The sequence below is a fragment of the Lytechinus variegatus genome, chromosome 6 (assembly GCF_018143015.1).
Source record: "Lytechinus variegatus isolate NC3 chromosome 6, Lvar_3.0, whole genome shotgun sequence".
Lineage (NCBI taxonomy): Eukaryota > Metazoa > Echinodermata > Echinoidea > Temnopleuroida > Toxopneustidae > Lytechinus > Lytechinus variegatus.
Window position 1 is genome coordinate 38,759,242 of NC_054745.1, and position 23,546 is coordinate 38,782,787.

Below are 23,546 nucleotides of genomic sequence, written 5' to 3' on the forward strand. Positions count from 1 at the left end.
TAATATAGTTTATCAACAAAACTGTTAACCACTAATTATGATCTGCAAGCATTATGGAATAGTTACATTATATAAAGTTTTTGGTTACACATTTTTGGCACTCATGCTCAATTTCCTGCTGTAAAGTTAGATGGTGCTTTCCAAAATGTGTTTCATTGCTGTGAATTAAGATGTAAAATAAAGGACTAATTCGAGATTATTTTTTTTTTAGTGCTACAAATGAGAATCCTTATTGCCATCTTCATTTCCTTGCTTTTACATACGTAGGGGTGTCTTTTGAAAAAAAATAGTAAATCAGCCTAAATGTGTTAGAAATGAATGATAGATTCGATGTAGGTTTCAAAATACGATTGAATTACATGTAATTCGTAAAATAATTAATTTTCCTCACCTTTATTTGGTTTTGAAATGCAAATGAAAAGAAAGGAAACGTACTTTGGCTATAGTTAGATATTTATATATCCAATTTATTACAGTGTGGTATTGATCTAGACATACTGTTTCTGCTTGAAAATATAATGTTATAAGTTAGTTTAAAGCATTTATAAAAATAAATTCCCATTGCTTAACCGTAGAATTATTTGTTATTAATCTAAATATATTTCTAGTTAATTGAATTTTCTCCAAATGAAACTTCATCAAATTATAGATATGCTTTAATTATTACAGCCACGCAGCTTTCATGCCTACGTTATTATGGTTTATAAAAGGATTTAAGGAGATTGATATTTTTACATGAATGGGATACATATAACTTAGGTTTTTACTGTTTTATTTTCAAGTTTTAGCTAAATATGTTTTGATATTCATATCTTCTGTTATTTTTGTACGATAACTGTTTGATTATTGTACATATATATTGTTATATTAAATTAAATATTTTTATTTATAAGTTTATAACATATCTGAATTCATGACTTTTCTTTCCCTGTGGAGCATGTTAATTAAAAGAGAGGTAAATGAGGGTGTTGTGAGTTTTGAATGCATGTCGTTTTATCTATGGAGATTGTTTTTGAAGACAGTGAAAATAATAAGAGGCATAAAAGAGAACGTGTGCATTCATCTGTTTAATTGAAAACATTATTTTTCTTTTACCATTCTCAGTTCTCTTATTAAACTTTTGGTACTTAAAATTATTATTTCTTTGTCTCATTTCATCCTCCAAGCGAGCCCGCCAATTTTGGTCTCATTTGCATATTGCCGACCCACGGCGTATTTGCATATACCCCCGGCTTATCTGCATAACTCCTGACCAATCATACAACGGATCAGTGCCCACCAATTGTTCTCGCGTTTGTGCGTATGGTCTTGGAGATTAGTATAAATAGAGTACAATATCGGACAATCTTTGTCACTTGATAAAGAGTTGCAGCGGCACTCGAAAGCTCGTGAACTTGTAAGCTAGTGAACACTTTTTGCGAGAGTGATCACGAATTTCCTAGAAAGCCAGTGAACACTTTGCGAGAGTGATCACGAATTTCCTTGTTGACCATAGTAGATTGCGAGACAAATGAATACCCTCTAGCGATTATTTCATCCTCCTGTTTCTCACCGCTTCCCCTTTTGTTTTGTTTACTCTTGGGTCTTTTATTTTATTCTTTCATTTTTTTTACCTTTATCTTTTGCTGCATTCCCTCTCGATTCTCACCCTTTCACATGTTTAATCCCCTTTCTTGCTCCTCACCAGCTTATATATATATATGTGTGTGTGTGAGAAGCTATACATGTATAACAGCTTAAACATAAATATGTCATAAAAATAAATTAACGTACAGAAAAAAATGATAAAATAACATCAAAGTTTAACGGACAAAAGGACGAATCTGATTACTTATTTCATCTTTGCTTTCTTATTTCTACTTTCGGTGCCTTTTTTATTTGTTGTTTTATCTTTTGCTCGATATGTTTATCTTATTATCGTTTCAATCTTTTTTCTTCATTTCCTTGTTAGTCCGCCTTGTATCATATTATAAATCCGCAAGTTACCCTTTCTTTAATCACAGTCACAAAATAAACAGTTTAACTTGATCCTACAAGAATTTATTAGTAAGAATTGCCTAAATAAAAGAAAAAACCCATAGAATTTTAATAACTTTGATGATCTATGATTGTTCCTCAAACCTTCAACACTAACTTATTTCATATATGGCCTATTGTTTCTATTAAAGGTCAAGTCCACCTCAGAAAAATGTTGATTTGAATCAATAGAGAAAAATCAGACAAGCACAGTGCTGAAAATTTCATCAAAACGGATGTAAAATAAGAAAGTTATGACATTTCAAAGTCTCGCTTATTTTCAACAAAATAGTTATATGAACGAGCCAGTTACATCCAAATCAGAGAGTCGATGATGTCACTCACTCACAATTTCTATTGTTTTGTATTGTTTGAATAATAATAATAATAATACATTGCTTATATAGCGCATGTAACGATGATAAAATAATGTCTCTATGCGCTTAGAAAGAAGAATAGAAAGAATGGAGAAGAAAGAAAAGCCTATTCACAGAGGAGCAAATAAATAATTAATTAGTACATGTATATCTTATTTAACGAAATGGAATGCCTTCAAAGGAGACTTAAAGGATCCTACATTATTAGCTTGTTTAATTATACAATATTTCAATTTTTACGAATTTGATGATAAGGACCTCCTTGCCTGAAGCACAAAATGTTAAAATAATGGAATTCCACGTGTCCAGGGAGGAATAGAACTTCGTTTGACATGACAATGACGAAAAAATCAAAATATTTCATATAATAAAATACACAAGAAATAATGAGTGAGTGATGTCATCCGTTCCCTCATTTGCATACCGACCGAGTTGTGCATATCACTGTTTTGTGAAATGAAGCGAAACTTGAAAATGTCATAACTTTCTTATTTTACATCGATTTTGATGAAATTTTCAATGTTATGCTTGTTGAATTTTTATCTTTTAATTCAAATCAAGTTTTTGTTGGGGTTGACTTGTCCTTTAATGAAAACATAATTGTTGTCAGTGTAATATTCCAATTGATGAAAAATCACACAAATATTTTCAATAAACGCACAGATAGGATAGAAAGGTGAAAAACAATATACGAAAGGGCAAGTGTGCGAACGCGAGTGAATATTTTTTTTCAGACGGAGAAGGGACATGTTTGTTATTTCTTATCACGATTACAGGTTCAACAATTTAAATGTAATTGATGCTGGCATGTTTATAGTAATAATTATATAAAATGATTTTTTTAGTTGTAATAAATTCTACAAAATAGTGAAACAATCATTTTCATGGCTTGTTATGAGGTCATGTCTTCCCTATATCACTAAAAATAATAAACGAAATGTCCTTTATGAAACTGTTTTTATATGAGACAATATATAAAGAAAAAACATTTGACTTCTGCTGAATTAAAAGTAAAAAGTTTCATTATTATGTATTACAAGATTAAACTTCAACGTTTTCTATAACTTAATAACATGGGAAAGGTACAACATAAAGACATAAAAAACAAACCATAGGCATTACATTCATAATATACGAGGCCATCATTATTTTGAAGCAATCCCAGCAATTAACATACGCTTACGTCTTAGTTATGGTGCTGGAGCTCCTGCATTTTTTTTGTTTGTTCGTGAAGTAATTAATTTTGATTTTAAATATTTTGGATAGGCATAGCTGTATCCGGGAGCTGTAGTCAAACCAGAAGAGTGTGTGTAGGCTTAAATAGACCTCTACTATACGTAGCGGTAAATATTATATATGTATATTTTTTTTTACTTTTACATTAAATTATTCTTGTTTTCTTCTTCTTCCAATCCACCTTCCCATTCCTCTTCTTTACCTTTATTCTTCTCCCAACATGCCCAACGCCGACTGGGAAAAAGACGATACGAAAAGTCTGAAATATGTACTCCGCCGCGGCGGAGGGCCTCTATATTATGCACATAGTAGGCACATCGTAGGTCGTTGGCTCGCCAACGGTATATGCGCGCGAGAGTACGAGTACAAGCATGCGTTTATTCATTCGTGTGGCTCGGAAGTACAGGCCATATCGTAGAAACTGTTATGAGATATCGAGTCCTCGTGATCACGTCAAGATTTATTCTGATTCTCACATCCAGTGGCGTAACTACGGGGGGGGCATGGGGGGGCACGTGCCCCCCCCCCCCCCAATCGGCTGGCCAAAAAAAAAACGGGGAAAAGGGAAGAGAAACGTAGTGGGGGAAAGAAGAAATTGTTGTTTATCATAGTGTTATATTATGTTATATAACATAAGAAGCATTTTTCACAACTTTATGAAACATTATTTGCTTAATTGTGTCTTCATTGTTCCTGGTGCTCGCATAGACTTTTTAACGAGACATATAAAACTGCTGTACTAAAGCCTCCCGTTTTCAAATCAATATACAACAAAATAATATATTTCCTCGCAATTAGAGTTATTATTGTTTTAAGTAGTGATATATTCTTCTTTTTTCATGACTACTGAAAGTTATTGCCCTATTTTAAGGTCTTAATATAAAACATTTCCTGTCCGTGCTAACGTTCGCATTAGTGGATTGGTGAGATTTCTGCTCTTCATGAACTCCTAAAATCAGTCCTTAAAATGTCAGTTTTTCTGATCTGAATATCAAAAAAATTCATTTGGTTAGTGAAATACGTGGGGTCTTAGTGAATTCCTACAAACAAGCCTTAGAATGCCCCTCTTCATGTCTAAATTTCCTAGATTTTCAGCTCGCGCTTCGCGCTCGTAGTACTGTGAGATGCGTATGATAATCATGATTACAATGACTTCAAAAAGTGCTCCATGTGTTTAGATGTAATTCTAACAAAATCAGCAAGCGCTTGGCACTCGCATTAGATGACTATGGTGAGATATGTATACTCTGACTTAATGGATTCGTAACTATAATCCTTAAAATATCCATGTTTTGGGGTCAATATATACAAAAATTTCAGCTCGCGCTTCGCGCTCGCATCATTTGGTTAGTCAAATACGTAGGGTCTTAGAGAATTCCTACAAGCAACCCTTAGAATGCCCCTCTTCAGGTCTATATTTCCTAAATGTTCATGATTACATGTACAAAAGGTGCTTCATGACTGTGTTTAGATGTAATTCTAACAAAATCAGCAAAGGATGGCACTAGCATTAGATGACTATGGTGAGATATTTATACTCTTAATGGATTCTAAAATATAATCCCTAAAATTTCCTTGTTTAGGGTCAGTATATACAAAAATTTTAGCTTGCGCTTCGCGCTCGCATTGTTTGTTTAACGAGACAATTAAGTATCATGATTACAAAACAATTTGCTTATAATGTCAATTTTTAGCCCTCAATATCAAAAATTTTCAGCTCACGCTTCGCGCCCGCATTATTTAATCAGTGAGATACATATTCGTTTGATGGCACTGCATGTCCTTAAAATATCTCTATTAGGTCAGTATACCTGAAAACTAAGCGCGCTTCGCGCGCTCCCTAAGTGACCCGAAATTTTTGCTGGTGCCCCCCCCCCCAATGCCGTGACCCACGGTACGCCACTGCTCACATCGTAGGTCGTTGGCTCGCCAACGTTGAGGTAATGAAATGTGCGGGGTATTCTGCAGTTAAACCCATGTATCTAATCGATTTTTTTTTCAACAAGTGAAATTAAACTAGAAAGATGGAAACTAAACTTTAATTTTACGTGTCTTAAAGGGGAATGAAACCTTTGGAACAAATGGGCTTGTATAGAAACAGAAAAATCAAAGAATAAGAATAAAGAAAGTTTGAGAAAAATCGGACAAATAATGACAAAGTTATGAGTATTTAAACATTGCAATCACTAATGCTATGGAGATCCTTCCATTGGCAATGTGTGATGTCACTGATGAACAACTTTCCCTTTGGTGGACTATAAAATACCCTCAAAATGTCTCTTTTTGCTTTTTCTTATGATGATACAAACTCTTTATCCATGATTCTTAAAAAATATGTATTACATGCCCTCATGTAGTAAGAACACATGATCTATTGATAGATGTGATAAAAGAGGCAATTCAAGTGAAATATATACTAAAGTAATGGGTAGAGTTGTTCACAAGTGACATCATACATCTTTGTCGCATTGCCAATTTGGTATCTCCATAGCATTAGTGATCGCAATATTCAAATGCTCATAACTTTATCATTATTTGTCCGATTTTTCTCAAACTTTTGTTGATCTGTTTCTTTGATTTTTCTGTTTTCACACAAGCTATCATGTTCCAATGGTTTCATTCTCCTTTAAATAATTAGGGATCACCGTCTAATTATTTTTCCATGATTTGTTTTAGTACTGAAGGACACCATAATAGTACCGAAATAACCTCTAATTGCGTGATGTTTGCGTCCAAAATCGGGTAGGTTGATCAAATTCACTCTACACATTCAGTTCAAGCCATAACGCACGCAGGACACGATTTCGAATTGTCAACGCGTCCAAAAAGTAAGTTTACTGATATGTTTGAGAGTAATTTTGGTATTTTGGCATGAAAAATATGTTTGTTTGAATCTGTTTAGATGTCTGTCAAAAATCTAGGAATGTGGGCAAGATCTTTACACGGATAGGCTGTAAAGTGTAAGATGCAGTGAAGATTTAGTGAGGATGGCTTTAATTACAGTCCCACGTATTGATATGTGTGTTTTCGTTTATCATAGGTTGGGTGTCGACGTGTTAAATAGGTGATTTCAACTCCAAGTACACTCAGTGGTAGCCAGGCGGCTCCTTGAGAGTAAAAATCATTTACTGACGTAGGCTTTCTCTCAATGAAGCCAGGTATTCCTTCCTATTCATGTGAGTGTACATGGGCGCTAATTAGTCTTGAGGACGCAATGATGATGATTTTTTTTAGATATGTCATATGGGGACGGGACAACTCGGACCACGGGACATCTCGGACCGCAGGCCGAGTTGTCCCACCCAGTACGAGATTTTTTTCCACAAATTTGCGTCTATTTTTCCGTCATTTCGAAATTTCTTGTAAAGATTTTCTAGAGATAAGGTCTGATGGTAATGTTCTTCACTTTTTATTACTTTTTTTTCAATGAAATTAAAAAAAGTGTAATTTTAGGCGTTTTTTCGACAGCTCGCGATTCCCATAGGCGCGCGTGTATTAACTGTGTCGGTGCTCGACTCGGCCCCGCTCAATAACTGACTTGATTTTGTGATAATTTCTCCTCAAAGTACCACTTTTATCGCAGAAGATGGACTTTGTTGTATTCCATTACCTCCATTTTCTCATCACAAGGATACAATTTGGTGTATTTGCACGATTTTGTTCAAGTTTTTCACCTTTTTCTCTCTGGTCGCAAGAAGCGAACAACCGATGAACGGTCCGCTGCTCTTCATCGTACTTCTCTGTAGCTCGGCCGCGAAACTGGCGGGGTGGGATTCAGCCCGAATCCACAATGTGAGTGGGCGTGCACAGTCAAAGAACTGAGCTTGATGACTGAGCGAGAGTTTGAAGCTAGGCAGTGACGTATAGTCATAGAGGCTCTGCCTTTTTTGTAAATATATATTTTTTAATTTTTTCTATATTGATTTTCCTTGGTTTCGAGCTCTAAGATTGTAGTGATATAATATGCTTCAATTTCTTTGACTGAGTGTGACTGTGGTGTGGATGTTAGAGTCGCTCAAAAATATTTTTACGTGGGTGGGGGCTCGGGGCGATTTCACTCTTGCCCCCGAAATGCGAAAAAAATATATTCAAGGTTTAGCTGTGTGGGCATGCCGGGCTGAGGCTAGCCATCAATAATTTTTTTTTTTTTGGGGGGGGGGCTTAATTTTTCAATTTAAATTTATTATTTTTAGGCCTATTTTTTTTACATTTTATTTTTTATATTAAATTTGGGTGGTGTAGAGTTGAGTTTTAAGTTGCAATAATCAATATGCTTTAATTTCTTTGACTTTGAGTGTGACTGTGGTGTGGATGTTTGAGTCGAACAAAAAATACTTTTACGTGGGTGGGGGCTCGGGGCGATTTCACTCCTGCCCCCGAAATGCGAAATAAAATATTCGGGTGTAGCTGTGTGGGCATGCCGGGCTGAGGGTAGCCCTCAATAATTTTTTTTTTTGGGGGGGGGCTTAATTTTTCACTTTTAATTTATTATTTTTAGGCCTATTTTTTGTACAGTTTATTTTTCATATTGAGTTTCCCTGGTGTAGAGAGTTGAATTTAAGTTGCAATAATTAATATGCTTCAATTTCTTTCAGTGTGACCGTGGTGTGGATGTTTTGAGTGGAACAAAAAAAAATTTACGAGGGTGGTCAGTGGTGGCTCGGGGCGATATCACTCTGCCTCCGAAATGTGAAAATGTTCTAGGTGTATCTGTGTGGGCATGTCAGGCTGAGGGTAGCAATCAATAAAAAAGTGTTTTATTTGGGGGCTTGAATTTTAATAAAATTAATTAATAATTATTTTTATTTTTTACAGAATTTAAAATAAAATGATGTAATTTATTGTGCCCCTTTCCATTCCTTGTTTTTCCCTGATTTACTTTCTTTAATTTCATTTCTTGGTCTCAAGGGTGGATGTCAGGCTGCCGGGATCGGAATTCAGCCAGAATTGCCAAGGAAGTGGACGTACTTGTACAGTCGTGAGCTTGGAGACTGAAGCCTTGCCCTACAGCTTAGAATATTTTTTTAATCAAGTTTTAGGCCACTGAGTCTTATTCCCATTTGAAATATAATCAGTGGCGGATCCAAAATTTCCCTACAGGGCCAGGGGGCATTTTGTCTAGGAATTTTTGACAAAAGGTCTTTACTGCCAAATCACAGTAATTTTTTCTCAGGAAAAATTTGACAAGCAAAGAGAAAAAATGTTCTAAGTTGCCTTTGAATAAAAATGAATTATGAACTTTGAATAAATAGAAAATAATATGTTATATTCTGTAAATTGTAATATTTTCAAATCATATTTTATCTCCATTCTTATCTTATCATTGTCTCCCTTTCTCATTATGTTCATCACTCTCATTTCAATTAAATTAATATTCTATTACTGGAATAATAAAGACAATACTCACACAGCTAAACCCTGAATATATTTTTTTCGCATTTCGGGGCAAGAGTGAAATCGCCCCGAGCCCCCACCCACGTAAAAATATTTTTGAGCGACTCAAACATCCACACCACAGTCACACTCAGTCAAAGAAATTGAAGCATATTATATCATTACAATCTTAGAGCTCGAAACCAGGGAAAATCAATATAGAAAAAATTAAAAAATATATATTTACAAAAAAAAGGCAGAGCCTCTATGACTATACGACACTGCCTAGCTTCAAACTCTAGTTCACTCTCACTCAGTCAAGCTCAGCTCTTTGACTCGACTGTGCACGCCCACTTCCATTGTGGATTCGGGCTGAATCCCACCCCGTCAGTTTAGGCGGCCGAGCTACAGAGAATTACGATGAAGAGCAGCGGACCGTTCATCGGTTGTTCGCTTCTTGCGACCAGAGAGAAAAAGGTGAAAAACTTGAACAAAATCGTGCAAATACACCAAATTGTATCCTTGTGATGAGAAAATGGAGGTAATGGAATACAACAAAGTCCATCTTCTGCGATAAAAGTGGTACTTTGAGGAGAAATTATCACAAAATCAAGTCAGTTGTTGAGCGGGGCCGAGCCGAGCACCGTCACAGTTAATACACGCGCGCTTATGGGAATCGCGAGCTGTCGAAAAAACGCCTAAAATTACACTTTTTTTTAATTTAATTGAAAAAAAAGTAATAAAAAGTTAAGAACATTACCATCAGACCATATCTCTAGAAAATCTTTACAAGAAATTTCGAAATGACGGAAAAATAGACGCAAATTTGTGGAAATAAAATCTCGTACTGGGTGGGACAACTCGGCCCGCGGTCCGAGGTGGTCCGAGTTGTCCCTGATTCTGTCATATATATTTCTTCATCATTGACGTCTTGACACTCTCTCCATAGTGTCTTCAGCGAAGGACCAAAACAAAGATGGATTCCCCCCAAAAATCCATCTTTTTAAACCGAAGTCAAGAGAATTCATTTAATTTTATTAATTCTTACACCTTCCTACGCCTAATGCGTAGGAAGGTTTTAAATATTACTATTTAAAAATGTAAAAAAATGAAGATTTCTTACCTAACTGATGCCGCGTAGACCCCTCGTTCCACATGTAAACAACGGAAATACAATAGCGTCGACCCTTGAACCGCTTATGTATGACGTACTTCCGGAAAGCAATGCCGTCTTAACGAACAATTTAGAGATAAAAAATCTTATTTAACAAATATTAAAATTTATTTTGTGATCATAAATAATTCATATCAATATATATAAATTATTTATGATCACGAAATAAATTTTAATATTTGTTAAATAAGATTTTTTATCTCTAAATTGTTCGTTAAGACGGCATTGCTTTCCGGAAGTACGTCATACATAAGCGGTTCAAGGGTCGACGCTATTGTATTTCCGTTGTTTACATGTGGAACGAGGGGTCTACGCGGCATCAGTTAGGTAAGAAATCTTCATTTTTTTACATTTTTAAATAGTAATATTTAAAACCTTCCTACGCATTAGGCGTAGGAAGGTGTAAGAATTAATAAAATTAAATGAATTCTCTTGACTTCGGTTTAAAAAGATGGATTTTGGGGGGGAATCCATCTTTGTTTTGGTCCTTCGCTGAAGACACTATGGAGAGAGTGTCAAGACGTCAATGATGAAGAAATATATGACATATCTAAAAAAAATCATTGCGTCCTCAAGACTAGGCGCTAATGCAGTTTCGCACCGGCCGATTACCAGCACACCTAGTAATCACCAATTAGACAGGAATAATCGTCGTTTCTGGGGATTTATTCAACAATTTCTGACATTTTACTGTAATCCCCATTCACCGACGGTAAAGTGTCCGTGTGGGCTCCCATTTGTTATAACACCAGCACTTTTGTCCGACCAGAGTCTAAAGTTTGGGGCCAGTCAGTAGAGGCGCACGGCCAATATAGGAGACTCTTCAATAGGGGAGACAATCTCCCATATTGGAGACTTGCTTTTCAAAAGAACAAAGGAAACAACACCAACAAAAGCGTATTTTTTCCACCCAAAATTTGGTCTCACTAAGGTCAGAAGCCCATTTGTTTTGTGTGTGGATGACAACAATAATCCTTATCAAAACAAAAGTATACGGTGAAAAGGGGTAATTTTACATGAGAAATCTGCCTATCACATTTTTATTTGCTGCCAAGGTAATCCTTTTGCAGCAAATGTAAACAAAGGAAATTGGTCTCCCAAACTGAATACTCTCTGAAATTGGATACCCAAATTATTTACAAAAGTCTCTATTTGGAGATAATCTCTCTCTTGGGAGACAGTCTCCCATATTGGCCGTGCGCCTCTACTGTACAGACGCGTGTGTCGGATAACGTTGGAGAAGAACAATAGGATATCCTCATAAACGAAGACAAACCTTGTCTTGATAGATTTAGACTGTCCTTGAAATTAAGGGGACGTTTTTTCACTTCCCCCTGCGGGACAAAGAAATGTAGCAATTACGGAAATTGAGACTAGTTAGTCAGTGCTAAAAATATATTCAGTGACCTCAATTCTCCCCAGTTCACCATCTATTTTTCATGACTTGCCATCTTCTAATAATCTTGTTATGAAACCTGATGGCCCGAATTCACAAAACCCACGGTTGAGTCCATGATTTATGCATATTTCCAGTATAAATTACGCTTAATTTAGCGTGTATCGGTATAAAACATGTCCAATGCTGATGCGCGCATTTGTCACTTTGTGCCAAATTGACGTCTGTTACCATGGTTAGATACGCTATTTTATTCATGAGTCCACTGGGCTCAACCGTGGGTTTTCAAAACCACCTTTGTGAATTCGGGCCGATATGTTTACATTGAGGAGTGTGTGCACTTGACAGGTGAATGAACTTTCCTAGATTTCTTGTGTGGAGAAATCTTTGAAAACTGAGCTAGTCCCTGTAAACTGGGATGATCCCAATTTTCTACTATACATCTAGGCTTACTCCCCATGAAACCTGGGGCGGGATACCATTGGCTCACACGCACCAACGAATTGGGTAACAATAATAATGCGCCAAACTGCTAGTTATCTTTAGAATGTGATGTTAACACTTATGTCAATGGGCGATAATGTTGGTTGGCAACGCTTGGCAAAAAAATTGTTAGTGTTTTTTATAGATTCACGCTTAAATAAATTGAAATTATTAAAAGTAGAAGAGCATTTTACTTACATGTTATTGACACCATATTGTCCATTTTGTGATTGCATCCTAGCGACGCACACGTCTATAGAGGGGGGCAAAATCTGGATGATATTTCATTACTGGATAGAATAGACACAAACTATCTCCTATGCAGCTTGACAGAATCAATGGTGGAGGTATCTCTCTCACTACCTCACTGCTATCTGTCGATGAAGAAAAGAGGTAAGCCTGAATGGTCCCCTGCTGTTCAAGCTGCCTACAACCAGGATCAAAGAGCCTTGAAAGATTGGTATTCTGAGAACCGACCTGAAGCAGGCCATTGTTACCGGAAACATCTACAAAGCAAAAACGCCTTCCTGAGTTGCTTGAGGCATGGTATTCACCATCACCAGGGATTGGGAAAATCCTGACTTCAAGTTCGGTGTTGGTGTTGGTATAGTGTTAGTGATTGCACAAACCTTCCTCCTCCTTCAAGTAGGGCTGGGACTAAAACCCGGGTACCCGGGTCCCGCCCGGAAGCCTCGGGTACCCGGGTAGAAAAATCAATACCCGATACCCGAAAACTGCTCACCAGTATAACGTACATTTGATTTGTATTACGTTGTGTAAGACATGATTGTAACTCGTCACAAAAGTACACAAGTCTCATTTTGAATCTCACCAATTACCCTCGAAATATCCATAAATATACTAGTTTTTCAAGTGATGATGATGTGACTGAGATCGTTCAATCGTCGCCATGTTTCTTTTGCAGCGCAGTGACGTCATCCAGCCACTGCGACGCAAGCCAATTTATGAATGAAAAAATAAGCATGCGCATTGCAAGCCTCAGCACCACGCAGTATTCCATCAAAACAAGTCTGCAATACCCTGTCACGTCGTACCAAAATCGACCTAGAATTCCTCTTTCCTTTATTTCATATGAATTATGAAAGATATTCTGAGAGGATCTGTTTTCTCACCGATACCACGCAGGTAAGCAAATTTTATTACTTCTTGCTTTTCCATCAAATTCTTACGAAGTAGCGTCGATATTACATCGTGTTTGTGAGTTTGTAGAATCTATCGCTACGTGAACAAAGTCAATTGATTTCCGGGTTTCGGAGCATACGAGGCGCCAGCCAATCACGTCCTTGATATTTTCAGTTCATCATAAACCGAAAATGATAACACGATCGTGATTGGCTGGCGCATTTGACGCTCCGAATCCCGGAAATCAAATGACTTTGTTCACGTAGCGATAGATTCTACAAACTCACGAACACGATGTAATATCGACGCTACTTCGTAAGATTTTGACGGAAAAGCAAGAAGTAATAAAAATTTGCTTACCTGTGCGGTATCGGCGAGAAAACAGATCCTCTGAGAATACCTTTTATAATTCATATGAAATATAGAAAAGTGGAATTCTAGGTCGATTTGGGTACGAGGTGACAAGAGTACCGGTATTGCAGACTTGTTTCGATGGAATAGTGCGTGGGGCACGGGAGGCTTGCAATGCGCATGCTTACTATATTTTCATTCATAAATTGGCTTGCGATGACGTCACCTATGGGGTTTTTAATCAGCCATATTTCGAGCGACATGATTTTCGGGTACCCGGGTACCCGCCCGAAAATTCCCACGGGTACCCGAAGAGAAAAAAACCCGAAAGTCCCAGGCCTACCTTCAAGTGTATACATTTATCCCATGTTATATATGTTTTTTTGTATATTGAAAAACTACCATATATTTGTTTCTGTATATTACTGTAGTACTGTATTCATATTGTGTTGCCCTGTATTGTATCTGATTTATAATAGGACATGTATGATTGCTTCACTTTTTTTATCAATGAAAGGTATTTATTTGAAAAAATCTAAAGAAAATTATGATAAATTGACATTTGGCCCTGCATGCATGTAAAAAAAATGGTAATGATGCTCAAAGACAGACACTGTTCTGATATTCCTTGAAGTGTTTATATTTTTTTTGTCTTAAACTTTAGCATTCCTAAGGTCTCATTGGCTGTGAGTCAACATGGACTTCCAAAACCGCGCTGGAGGGAAAACGGGCGGAGGGGGCGTGGCCTCCCAGTCAGAGTCTAACCGCGACAGGAGAGAGAGGCTGAGACAGCTTGCCTTGGAAACCATTGATCTCAATAAGGTTAGTTAAACTCTATGATAAATACCAGTTGTGACGTTCCCAAAATGAGTTTGAACCTTCTTCTTCTTCTTAGTTGTTCTTCCCCCGGTATTCGAGGATCAGCGGCTATCCGCAGGTTGGTTGTTGAGTAGAAGTAGTTTCTCTACACGAATATGATGAATTTTAAGAATGTATCTGAGGCAGTGGGTCATAACATTGGCAGCAAGAGTGATAGATAGGTGCGAGGAGGGTAATGAGATATTAGTGGCAAGGATGAGGGGATGAACTGGTATACACATATATTCTCTTATTTCAATTTGAAGGGCATGGGTTTCATGGAAGACCAGCGTGACTGTGCCAGTCAAGCTGAATATGGGCTGTCCACCATATAATTATGCTTTTAATACGGAAATAAATACTACTACTATAAACAGAATCCAATCATATTACCAACCAATTGTTTGTGCATGGAGTCTTATGTATACATGTTGATATCTAAAAAAAAAATATCTGCCAAATTGAGTAAGAGTAAGCACAAACTTCCATCAAATGTCAGTTAGTTTTCCTACCAATATTTATACACTATCCCACATATGCTTTTCTGTGTTAGTGATTATCAGTTTTGAGCTAAGTTTTCATGATTTTACAAAGATAATTTTACTTCACACACCAGATGTATATGTATGGTGACAATTAAACTTGATTTAATATGTTTTCTTATGAAATATTTTCCTACTTTCTTTTACCTTTTAATAGTCATACTTTATTTATTTTACCATATTTACTGGGAAAAATGCAGTTTCTGCAGTCAACTTCCAGTTTTACCTTGTAGGCTGTACTTGGATAAATTCCTATTCTTTATTGATTGCATTTCAAAACTGTCTCCTAAACACAGCACTTCTGAAATGATTTGTTTTCACACCCCCTCCCCCTTTCTCTCTCTTAGACTTATTTGTAATTATGTATGATTATATTTTCATTGTTCATTTTACATGTACATGTATTAAAGGGGAAGTTCACCCTGAAGAAAACTTTGTTGTAAAAATAGCAGAAAAAAAAAATAGTAAAAAATAAAGGTGAAGGTTTGAGGAAAATCCATTAAAGAGTAAGAAAGTTATTAGAGTTCAAAGTTTTGGATTTGTGACGTCATAAACAAGCAGCTGCATGTAATATAAAATGCATGAATGTTAAATTTTGTATGGTTCCTTATGACTTAATTTTGTTTTCTTTGTGAAATGATTTGTCTGTTGATATACAAAAGGTACAGTGAAAACCATTTTCAATTTTCTTAGAAAATGACATTTCATTGATTTTTTACCATTTGCTATGTAGGAATCTGCTCGCATATGACGTCACAAATCAAATAATTGAAATTCTAATAACTTTTTAATTATTTGATAAATTTTTCTCAAACCTTCGGCAATATTTTTTTATTATTTTTTCTGCTATTTTCACAATAAACTTTTTGTCAGGGTGAACTTCCCCTTTAATATGATTTATTCTTATAATGGGGCCAATTTATACAAGCAGAACTTTGTAGTTCTCTGACCCTCCAAATGTAATATATCTTTTAATGTCAATGATTTGCATATATGTATATTTTTAACTGTGGAAATAAATTTGAATTTAAATAATTTTACCATTCTTGGGTTTATCAACGTTTTCAGGATCCTTACTTTATGAGGAATCATTTGGGATCTTATGAATGCAAGCTTTGTTTGACGTTACACAACAACGAAGGCAGTTACTTGGCGCATACCCAGGGCAAGAAGCATCAATCTAATCTGTAAGTTTGTTTATTTTGTTATATTATTATTTATTTATTTGTTTATTTTTCATTTATTGTTTGTTTGTGATTTTCTTTTACCAGGGTAGCCCCTTCAGTTACTGTAACATACATAAAGTGATTTACAAGAGGGCCCTGGGTAAGTTGGGACCTTCCTTGAACACTGATAATAAATTAGTTTTAATATACATGACCAAAAATATTAAAGAAAAAATTAATAGCCACTTCAGTCCAAAAATACTGGTCTCCCAGCGGCCCTGCTATTATTTTTACCCTGGCTACCTAGGCGCTCAAGCATTGAAATTTTTTCCCTCCTGGATATCCATTTACTTCACCAGGGTTGAGTGCCGCACAATGTAGCTAAATTTCTTGCAGAAGGAAAACATGCAATGGCTGGGAATTGAACCCACGTCCCTCAGATTGAAAGACGAGTTTTAACCACTAGACCACGACGCCCCCTCTTAAAACATTGGTGAAGGGTTGATGAACATCATTAAGGAGGGACTTTAATAGCTTTTGATTTATGACGTCATCTGCGAGCAACTCCACCATATATCACGATATATGAATTCCACAAAGTGCATATTCTTAATGAAACATGATGAAGAGAAATTAGCCACACCTTCAATTGATATTGCATTTGTGGGCCCAACGGCTTTGTGCTGTGTTTCTAACAGCGCCTTAACTGGAGTGAAGATGGATTGAGCAATGTTCATTTGTATACTATTGTATTGAAAGAAGGATTTTGTTATGGTTTTCAGAGCTCGTCGAGCAGCAAAGGAAGCCAAGGATGCACCTGCCCAGCCAGCGCCGGAGAAGTCTCGGGTCGAGATCAGAAAATTTGTCAAGATTGGGAGGCCAGGATATAAAGGTAATGTTCAATGACCAATGAATAATGGTAATATTTTGTTAAAAAAAAAAAAAAAATCCTCCCGAAATTAATTGATCGTGAGTCTGGCAGCTGCTGGGCAGTGCCAGATTAATATTGCTCTATCCATTCAATCGTTGAATGCCAATTTTGGGTAGAAACCAGAAATAGAAATTCTGCAAAATTCTCCAATTAATTTTCCAATTAATCACGGGTCTGGGGGGGCATTCTGACCAGTCTCATAAGTTCCTCATTTCATGGATCACTAATGGACATCCAAGTTAATATTCAGAAAACTATTAGCGCTCCATTAACTCCCTATAGACCATACCCCTACTGAACAGAACTGGGCAATCAAATGCGCTCTTACACAGTAAAATTTCCGTGCAGTACTAGTGTCTCTTCGCTTTGTTGGCTTGAAGAAATTAGAAAACATGCAGAAATTCCCCCGAAAATTAATCTTTCCCAATTGATTGTGAGTCTGGCAACCACTGAGCAGCACCCGATCAACGAGGCTCTATCCTGGAACGCCAATTACGGTAGCAACAACCCCCAGCTTTTAACATCTTTTTATTGATTTGACATGGCAGGAGCTTGAATGCCACTTGTACTCAGCGATCACAAAATGAGTTCGTATAAAATTTTATTTAAAAAATGACCACCTAAGTGTCTGTGTACATGAATAAAACATATTAGCCAAAGGATGGAATGAAATGCTTATTTTGCCAATTCTTCAGCAGTTACATACATTTTTTTTACCAGAATCACTGCTTTGAATATTGGGTAAAGTCACTATATATGTTCTGATATGAGATGGATTTTTGCTTTACTGTGGATGTAGTTTGAACTTTTTAGTTTTTATTATTCTTATATGAGATTGGAAATAACTATTTGTTTTATTTACTTTCTTTTTTTTCAGTTACGAAACAGAAAGACCCTGATAATGATCAGCAGAGCTTATTATTCCAGGTGGGTATTATTCAAACTGCATTGGTAAATTGCCGCTGACACAACATGCATTTGCTATGATCCTCGTATCTCACAGGGCATGGGGTTAGGGTGACGCGACATTTGCTCCAGGCTTTATTTCATCTGAGATACAGGGTTAAGATTGGAATAGGGTGCTATGTTAGGTTTAGGGTTAAGTTAAGGATAGGGTGTGGTGTTCAATCCAGGGTTGAAGTTGGTCATTCCATTAGTGTGTGGAATTTGCAGCGGAGCAAATGTCTTGGAACCAGTTAGAGTTAGGATTGTAAAAGCGTTTTTGTTTTAGAATAATGTAGAGATAAGAATTAGGGTTTACTTAGTATTGGAGAAGAAGAAGGCGAAGAAAGGAGAGGATGAAGAGGAAGGAGGAGGAGAAAAAGAAGAATAAGATATGTATAGTAATGATCATTTTGACAATGATAATGTTCTTATAAGAATATAGTAACAATACTCATGATAATAGATAAACTCTCTCTCTATACAGATTTATTATTGTGAGATATCAGAAGTTACCTGTGATTATTATAATAATCATCAAAATGATAATTGAAATACTAATTCTACGATGATAATGATAATGGATAATCTCTCTCTCTTGCACTCCATATAGATCGATTATCCCGAGATATCAGAAGTTACCTGTGATAATAATCATCAAAATGATAATTAAAATACTAATTCTATGATAATAATGATAATAGATAATCTCTCTCTCTCTCTCTTGCACTCCATATAGATCGATTATCCCGAGATATCAGAAGTTACCTGTGATAATAATCATCAAAATGATAATTAAAATACTAATTCTATGATAATAACGATAATAGATAATCTCTCCCTCTCTCTCTCTCTCTTACTCCATATAGATTGATTATCCCGAGATATCAGAAGGAACCTACCCCCGTCATCGCTTCATGTCGGCTTACGAGCAGAGGATAGAACCCCCAGATAAGAAGTGGCAATATCTCCTCTTTGCCGCCGAGCCGTATGAAACCATTTCATTCAAGGTATTACGCTGTATAGCATCTTTAGGGGGGGTGTTAGGAAGGGAGATATGCCCCTCCCCTTCCACGAGAAAGAAAGTATTTTGTAAAAAGTCAAAAAGCTGTATACTTTCTGACTGCACTATACTCACTACTAGTTTTGTAATATTGTAGCGTAGCGGTTATACACTGGTATATCATGGAGTGTTGGCTCAGTTGGTAGAGCATCCGTCTTACAACCAGGAGGTTGGGAGTTCAAACCCAGGCTGCATCAGACCAAAAGAGGGGAGAGCGGCGTTCAACATTAAGGGATAGAACCTCGTCGATCTGGCACTGCATAGTGACAGCCGGGCCCACAATCAATTGGGCAAAATTAATTTACGGAATAATAAAATAATAATAATATGAACATTTGTAATATGCCAGTAACCATCATAAAAAGATGCTCACGGCGCAATATTTCTATTTCGAACAATAAAATATGGATTTTCACTTTCATTCAATTCATCCTGAAACTAGAAAGTCAACAGGGCGGTTAAGTTGGGTTCCATAAGATTTGCTCCCATGGAAAATTTATATGTTAAAACAAGCCTATAACCTACATGTAACCTCCAAAAATAAATGCACCCTTCTCATGTTTGCATTTTTCGTAACCAAAAACTGTATTACAATCCCATCTCTAACCCTCTGCTCTTTGAGATATTAAAACCGAAGCAAATGTGATGTCACCCAGTTGTATCCCACCACCACCCCAAAAACAAAACAATTAGTCACCAGGGAAGGTTCTTTCTTAACAGCCAATTATAAATGTGGTCTTCGTAAAGTAAAAATTGGATTTAATTAATAGGATTCAGTGTATTGATGGAGGTAAGTAACTTTATTGCTTGTTCAATTTTGCTCAAAGTTTTGTTGATCTTATTTGATTTTTCTGCTTTTACACAAGCTAACTTGCTCCAGGGCCCCATCTTACAAAGAGTTACGATTGATCCGATCAATCGTAACTCTATGGAAATCCATTAGTGTCATAATTTTTTTTACGAAAAATATGCACAATATCCTTTGTATGTAGAGAGAATGAATTTTCAAGAAAACAATGGCTGCATGAATATACATCGTAGTTAGAAAATATTTTGAACAAAGATTCATAATAGATGTTGACGTTGCTGGCCATCCATAGTTGCAATTGATCAGATCAATCATAACTCTTTGTAAGACCTGAACACATGATTTGCACACATATTCACTCTATTAAAGACACATTCAGTTGTCAAAATGTTACAAAGTCCTTCCTTTTTTCACATCATAGGTTCCTAGTAGAGAAGTAGACAAGAGTGAGAACAAGTTCTGGACATCATGGAACAAGGAAACGAAACAGGTATCAATTCTTTTCTTTTCAGAAATATGTTTGCAGGCGGGGGGGTTCAGACCTGCCAACCAGTATGTTTTAGGCGTATTTAGTACATTTTTGCAACCCAAATACGGCAGTACGTTTTTCCTTTAAAAATGTGTTTTTTTTACAAAATAGTAATTTATTGCGAAAAATCATCTCTATATATCTCTTTTTCATAAAACTTACACAAATATGGTTATTAGATCAATGTAATTTCAGGTAATTTGTTTTTTTTTCCAATCAATTTGTTAAAACCAGGGTGGGATATACACATGTTTCAATGTTTTTTTTTTCACCTGCAAGAGCTGTTTGCATTTCAGCTTGCATGCAGCTTGAGCACCGCGATGAGTGAGCGCGCCAAGCATTTTATTATGAAATACACTTTATTGGGGAAAAATTTTAAAAAAATTATCACAGAATACAATTTTTCATTCCCAGGTGTTGGCAGGTCTTGGTTATTCCCATCAATGGGTGGAAAGAACTACTACGCGTTCTTATGACGTACAAAGAAAAAAAAGCACTCCAAAAGGTTAAGTGCGCAAAAAGTTACACACTTTTGTCTATTCCCTATGTGTGTGTGTGCGTTCTTGGAGTACTTTACATGTTATTGTGGCCCCATATACTCATAATTGTGTCATGGAGTACTTCTCAACATGTCAACATGAACTCATTTTTTGTTTCATTATGAAAGAATGAATGAATGAAGTACATAATATTTCCAACAATTTGTACAAAACAATGGAGGTAGCAACTTAAAAAGCACAGCTTGTGATGAGTGCGCCATGACAAAAACAATAAATGCATAGAACATGAAAGAAAACTTATCTTAACAGAGCATTTACAAAACAAAGGGGGGGCAGGGCAACTTTATTTAAAAACTATTATCAGGGTCAAAACCCTTTATTTTTTCTAAGGGTTTATATGAATATTCATCTTGAAAATGATTTGAAACGTTAACTATATTTGGAAGGAGGGGTAGTTGCATTATAAATAGAACTTTGAAAGTGTGAAACAACTAACAAAACAACAAAATTGTTGTCTTCATTGACATGTTACCAATTTTGTGTCACTTTAGCAATATATGGCTGAGATCTATGACATTGACATTAAAACTAAACTGTATATGACATACTCATACTGTATTTCAGATTCATATTGCCAATTTTTTTCTGTAATATTTTTATCCTAAGTAAACCTTTTTTTAATATTAACATGATATTGTGTTCTTTTGTTTTCTCTTTTACAGTTTTTCCTACAGTTTCATTTCAAGATGGAGATCAAGCCGATGGTTCCTCCCCCACCCACCCCCAGTGCCCTTAAAGGAGCCCCTCATATTGGAGCGAACCCCCCTGTCCCCCCGACACCCCCAGCTGGTATGCCTCCACCGGGCATGCCCCCCGGTCCACCCGGAATGCCACGCCTTCCTCCACCCCCCAACATGCCCATGCCCCCACCCCCTCCCTTCCCCATGCCTCATGGCATGATGCCGCCCCGCCCGATCCCTCCCCCAAACTCCATGCCCCTCCCGCCGCCCCCGGTTCCCCCACCCAGCGCCGGAGGCAGCGGCCCCATGCCGCGGTTGCACCCCCCTCCTCCCCCTCCACCCAACATGCCCCTCCCACCCCCAAACATGGGGGGCAACCTTCCCCTACCCATCCCCCCTCCACCCCGTCCCCCAAGCGCCGTCTCATCAGGCGGGGTGCCTAACTTCCTGCCTCCCCCTCCGGCCCCTCCCCCGATGCCCCCTCCTCCCAGCATGGATCTACCAACATCGACATCGGAAGACAAGACTTCAACCAGCGAAACCTCATCATCATCATAGTTTAAAGCTTTTAATAAGTTGTGGTTGTTCTGTAAAATACCTATTTTCAGTTTATTCATTGTCAGATAAATCTTAAGAGTTTATTGTAAACCTCTTGCTGTGTGAAAGGCTTGATCTAGACATGAAAATTATGGGTGAAATTTCAAATTGAAATGTACAAATTCAAATCAGGATTGTTAAAAAATTACAAAATGAAATCTGTAATATTTATTTTGGGGATATTAAAACCACTTCTCGGGCATGAGATGGTAACAGACTTTAGGATATAACCTTTATAAGGGATTTCTGATTCGTATTTTCTTTATTTGTAAGATTTAGTGCTTGAAGCTTGAGGGACCTTTATTGAAGAAAATCTTTACTACTACCCAGAGAGGATGCTTATTCTTTCAGGGAAAAAATCATATATCAAAATTTAAACTGAAATGAAAAAGAAGAATTTAGTTTTTGAAATTATATTTCAGTCATAACCCCCAAAAGATCAAGCTCATATGTTTTTGTCACTTTCAATCTGTACATTAAACCCTGATGATATTGTTTCCTGAATATGTTTCTTCTCGTCATACATACAGGATTTGGAATGGTAGTCGGTCAATAATAGCCAGTGACGTAACATTTTTCAATTTCGGGACATTTTGTCTTTATGTTGTACATTGCATTTCTTTGTTTTTGTTTTTAATTATTAAGCCGCTTTGTAAATAATCTGTATAGGGATCAATAATTGTTTGAAATGGAGGGCTAGATCCAATTAGTCTACTCTTACATATCAAGTTATACATACAGAAGGCCTTAACTAAAAGAAAAATTAATTTGATATCAGGGCCCTGTCTTACAAAGAGTTACGATTGATCCATTCAACCACAACTGTAAAGCCAGCGACGTCAATATCTAAACTATACTGTATTTTTGTTTAGAATATTTTTTTAGATCTATGTTCATATATTCATATTTTTCTTGAAAGTTCAGTGTGATTCTCTCTGTTTTCAAGGGACATTGTGCTTATTTCCTGAAGAAAAAATGATGACGTTGCTCGATTTCCATGGAATCGAGGTTGATCGTATCATTCGTAACTCTTTGTAAGACAAGGCCCAGAAATGTTTTATCATTTCCGACCGTGCAAGTCTTTGAAGTAGTGAAATTTTTGCTTCACATCGTAAACTCTCAGGCCTGGGGTTTAATTGCATTTTGGCATCGCAGATTTCAGAATGTGTATACAAGTTACTGACTTGATTGGAACTGTAAGGACGGCATGGATCTGTTTTTCATTCTGGCAACAATTTGACTCATTTGTATTTGCTCACAATTTGCATGGTCTGATCCCCATGGGTTATCGATCAGTGGCTAAGCAAAATAGTTAGAGATT

General features: G+C 36.6%; 1 protein-coding gene across 2 annotated transcripts; it reads left to right on the forward strand.

Annotated features, from left to right (window-relative positions):
* The first annotated feature begins 5,534 nt into the window (after positions 1 to 5,534).
* Positions 5,535 to 22,356, forward strand: LOC121417450 (splicing factor 3A subunit 2-like). 2 transcript variants are annotated; one of them, XM_041611167.1, is made up of 8 exons: positions 5,535 to 5,569; positions 14,214 to 14,371; positions 16,018 to 16,136; positions 16,898 to 17,007; positions 17,924 to 17,973; positions 18,858 to 18,998; positions 20,281 to 20,349; positions 21,611 to 22,356. In XM_041611167.1, exons 2-8 carry the CDS (start codon positions 14,246 to 14,248, stop codon positions 22,184 to 22,186), a joined length of 1,191 nt encoding a protein of 396 aa, XP_041467101.1. In that variant the 5' UTR covers positions 5,535 to 5,569; positions 14,214 to 14,245; the 3' UTR covers positions 22,187 to 22,356. The 2 variants fall into 2 exon arrangements, with proteins under 2 accessions (XP_041467101.1, XP_041467100.1); XM_041611166.1 differs by lacking the exon at positions 5,535 to 5,569 and adding an exon at positions 6,392 to 6,457.
* Positions 22,357 to 23,546: the final 1,190 nt, after the last annotated feature.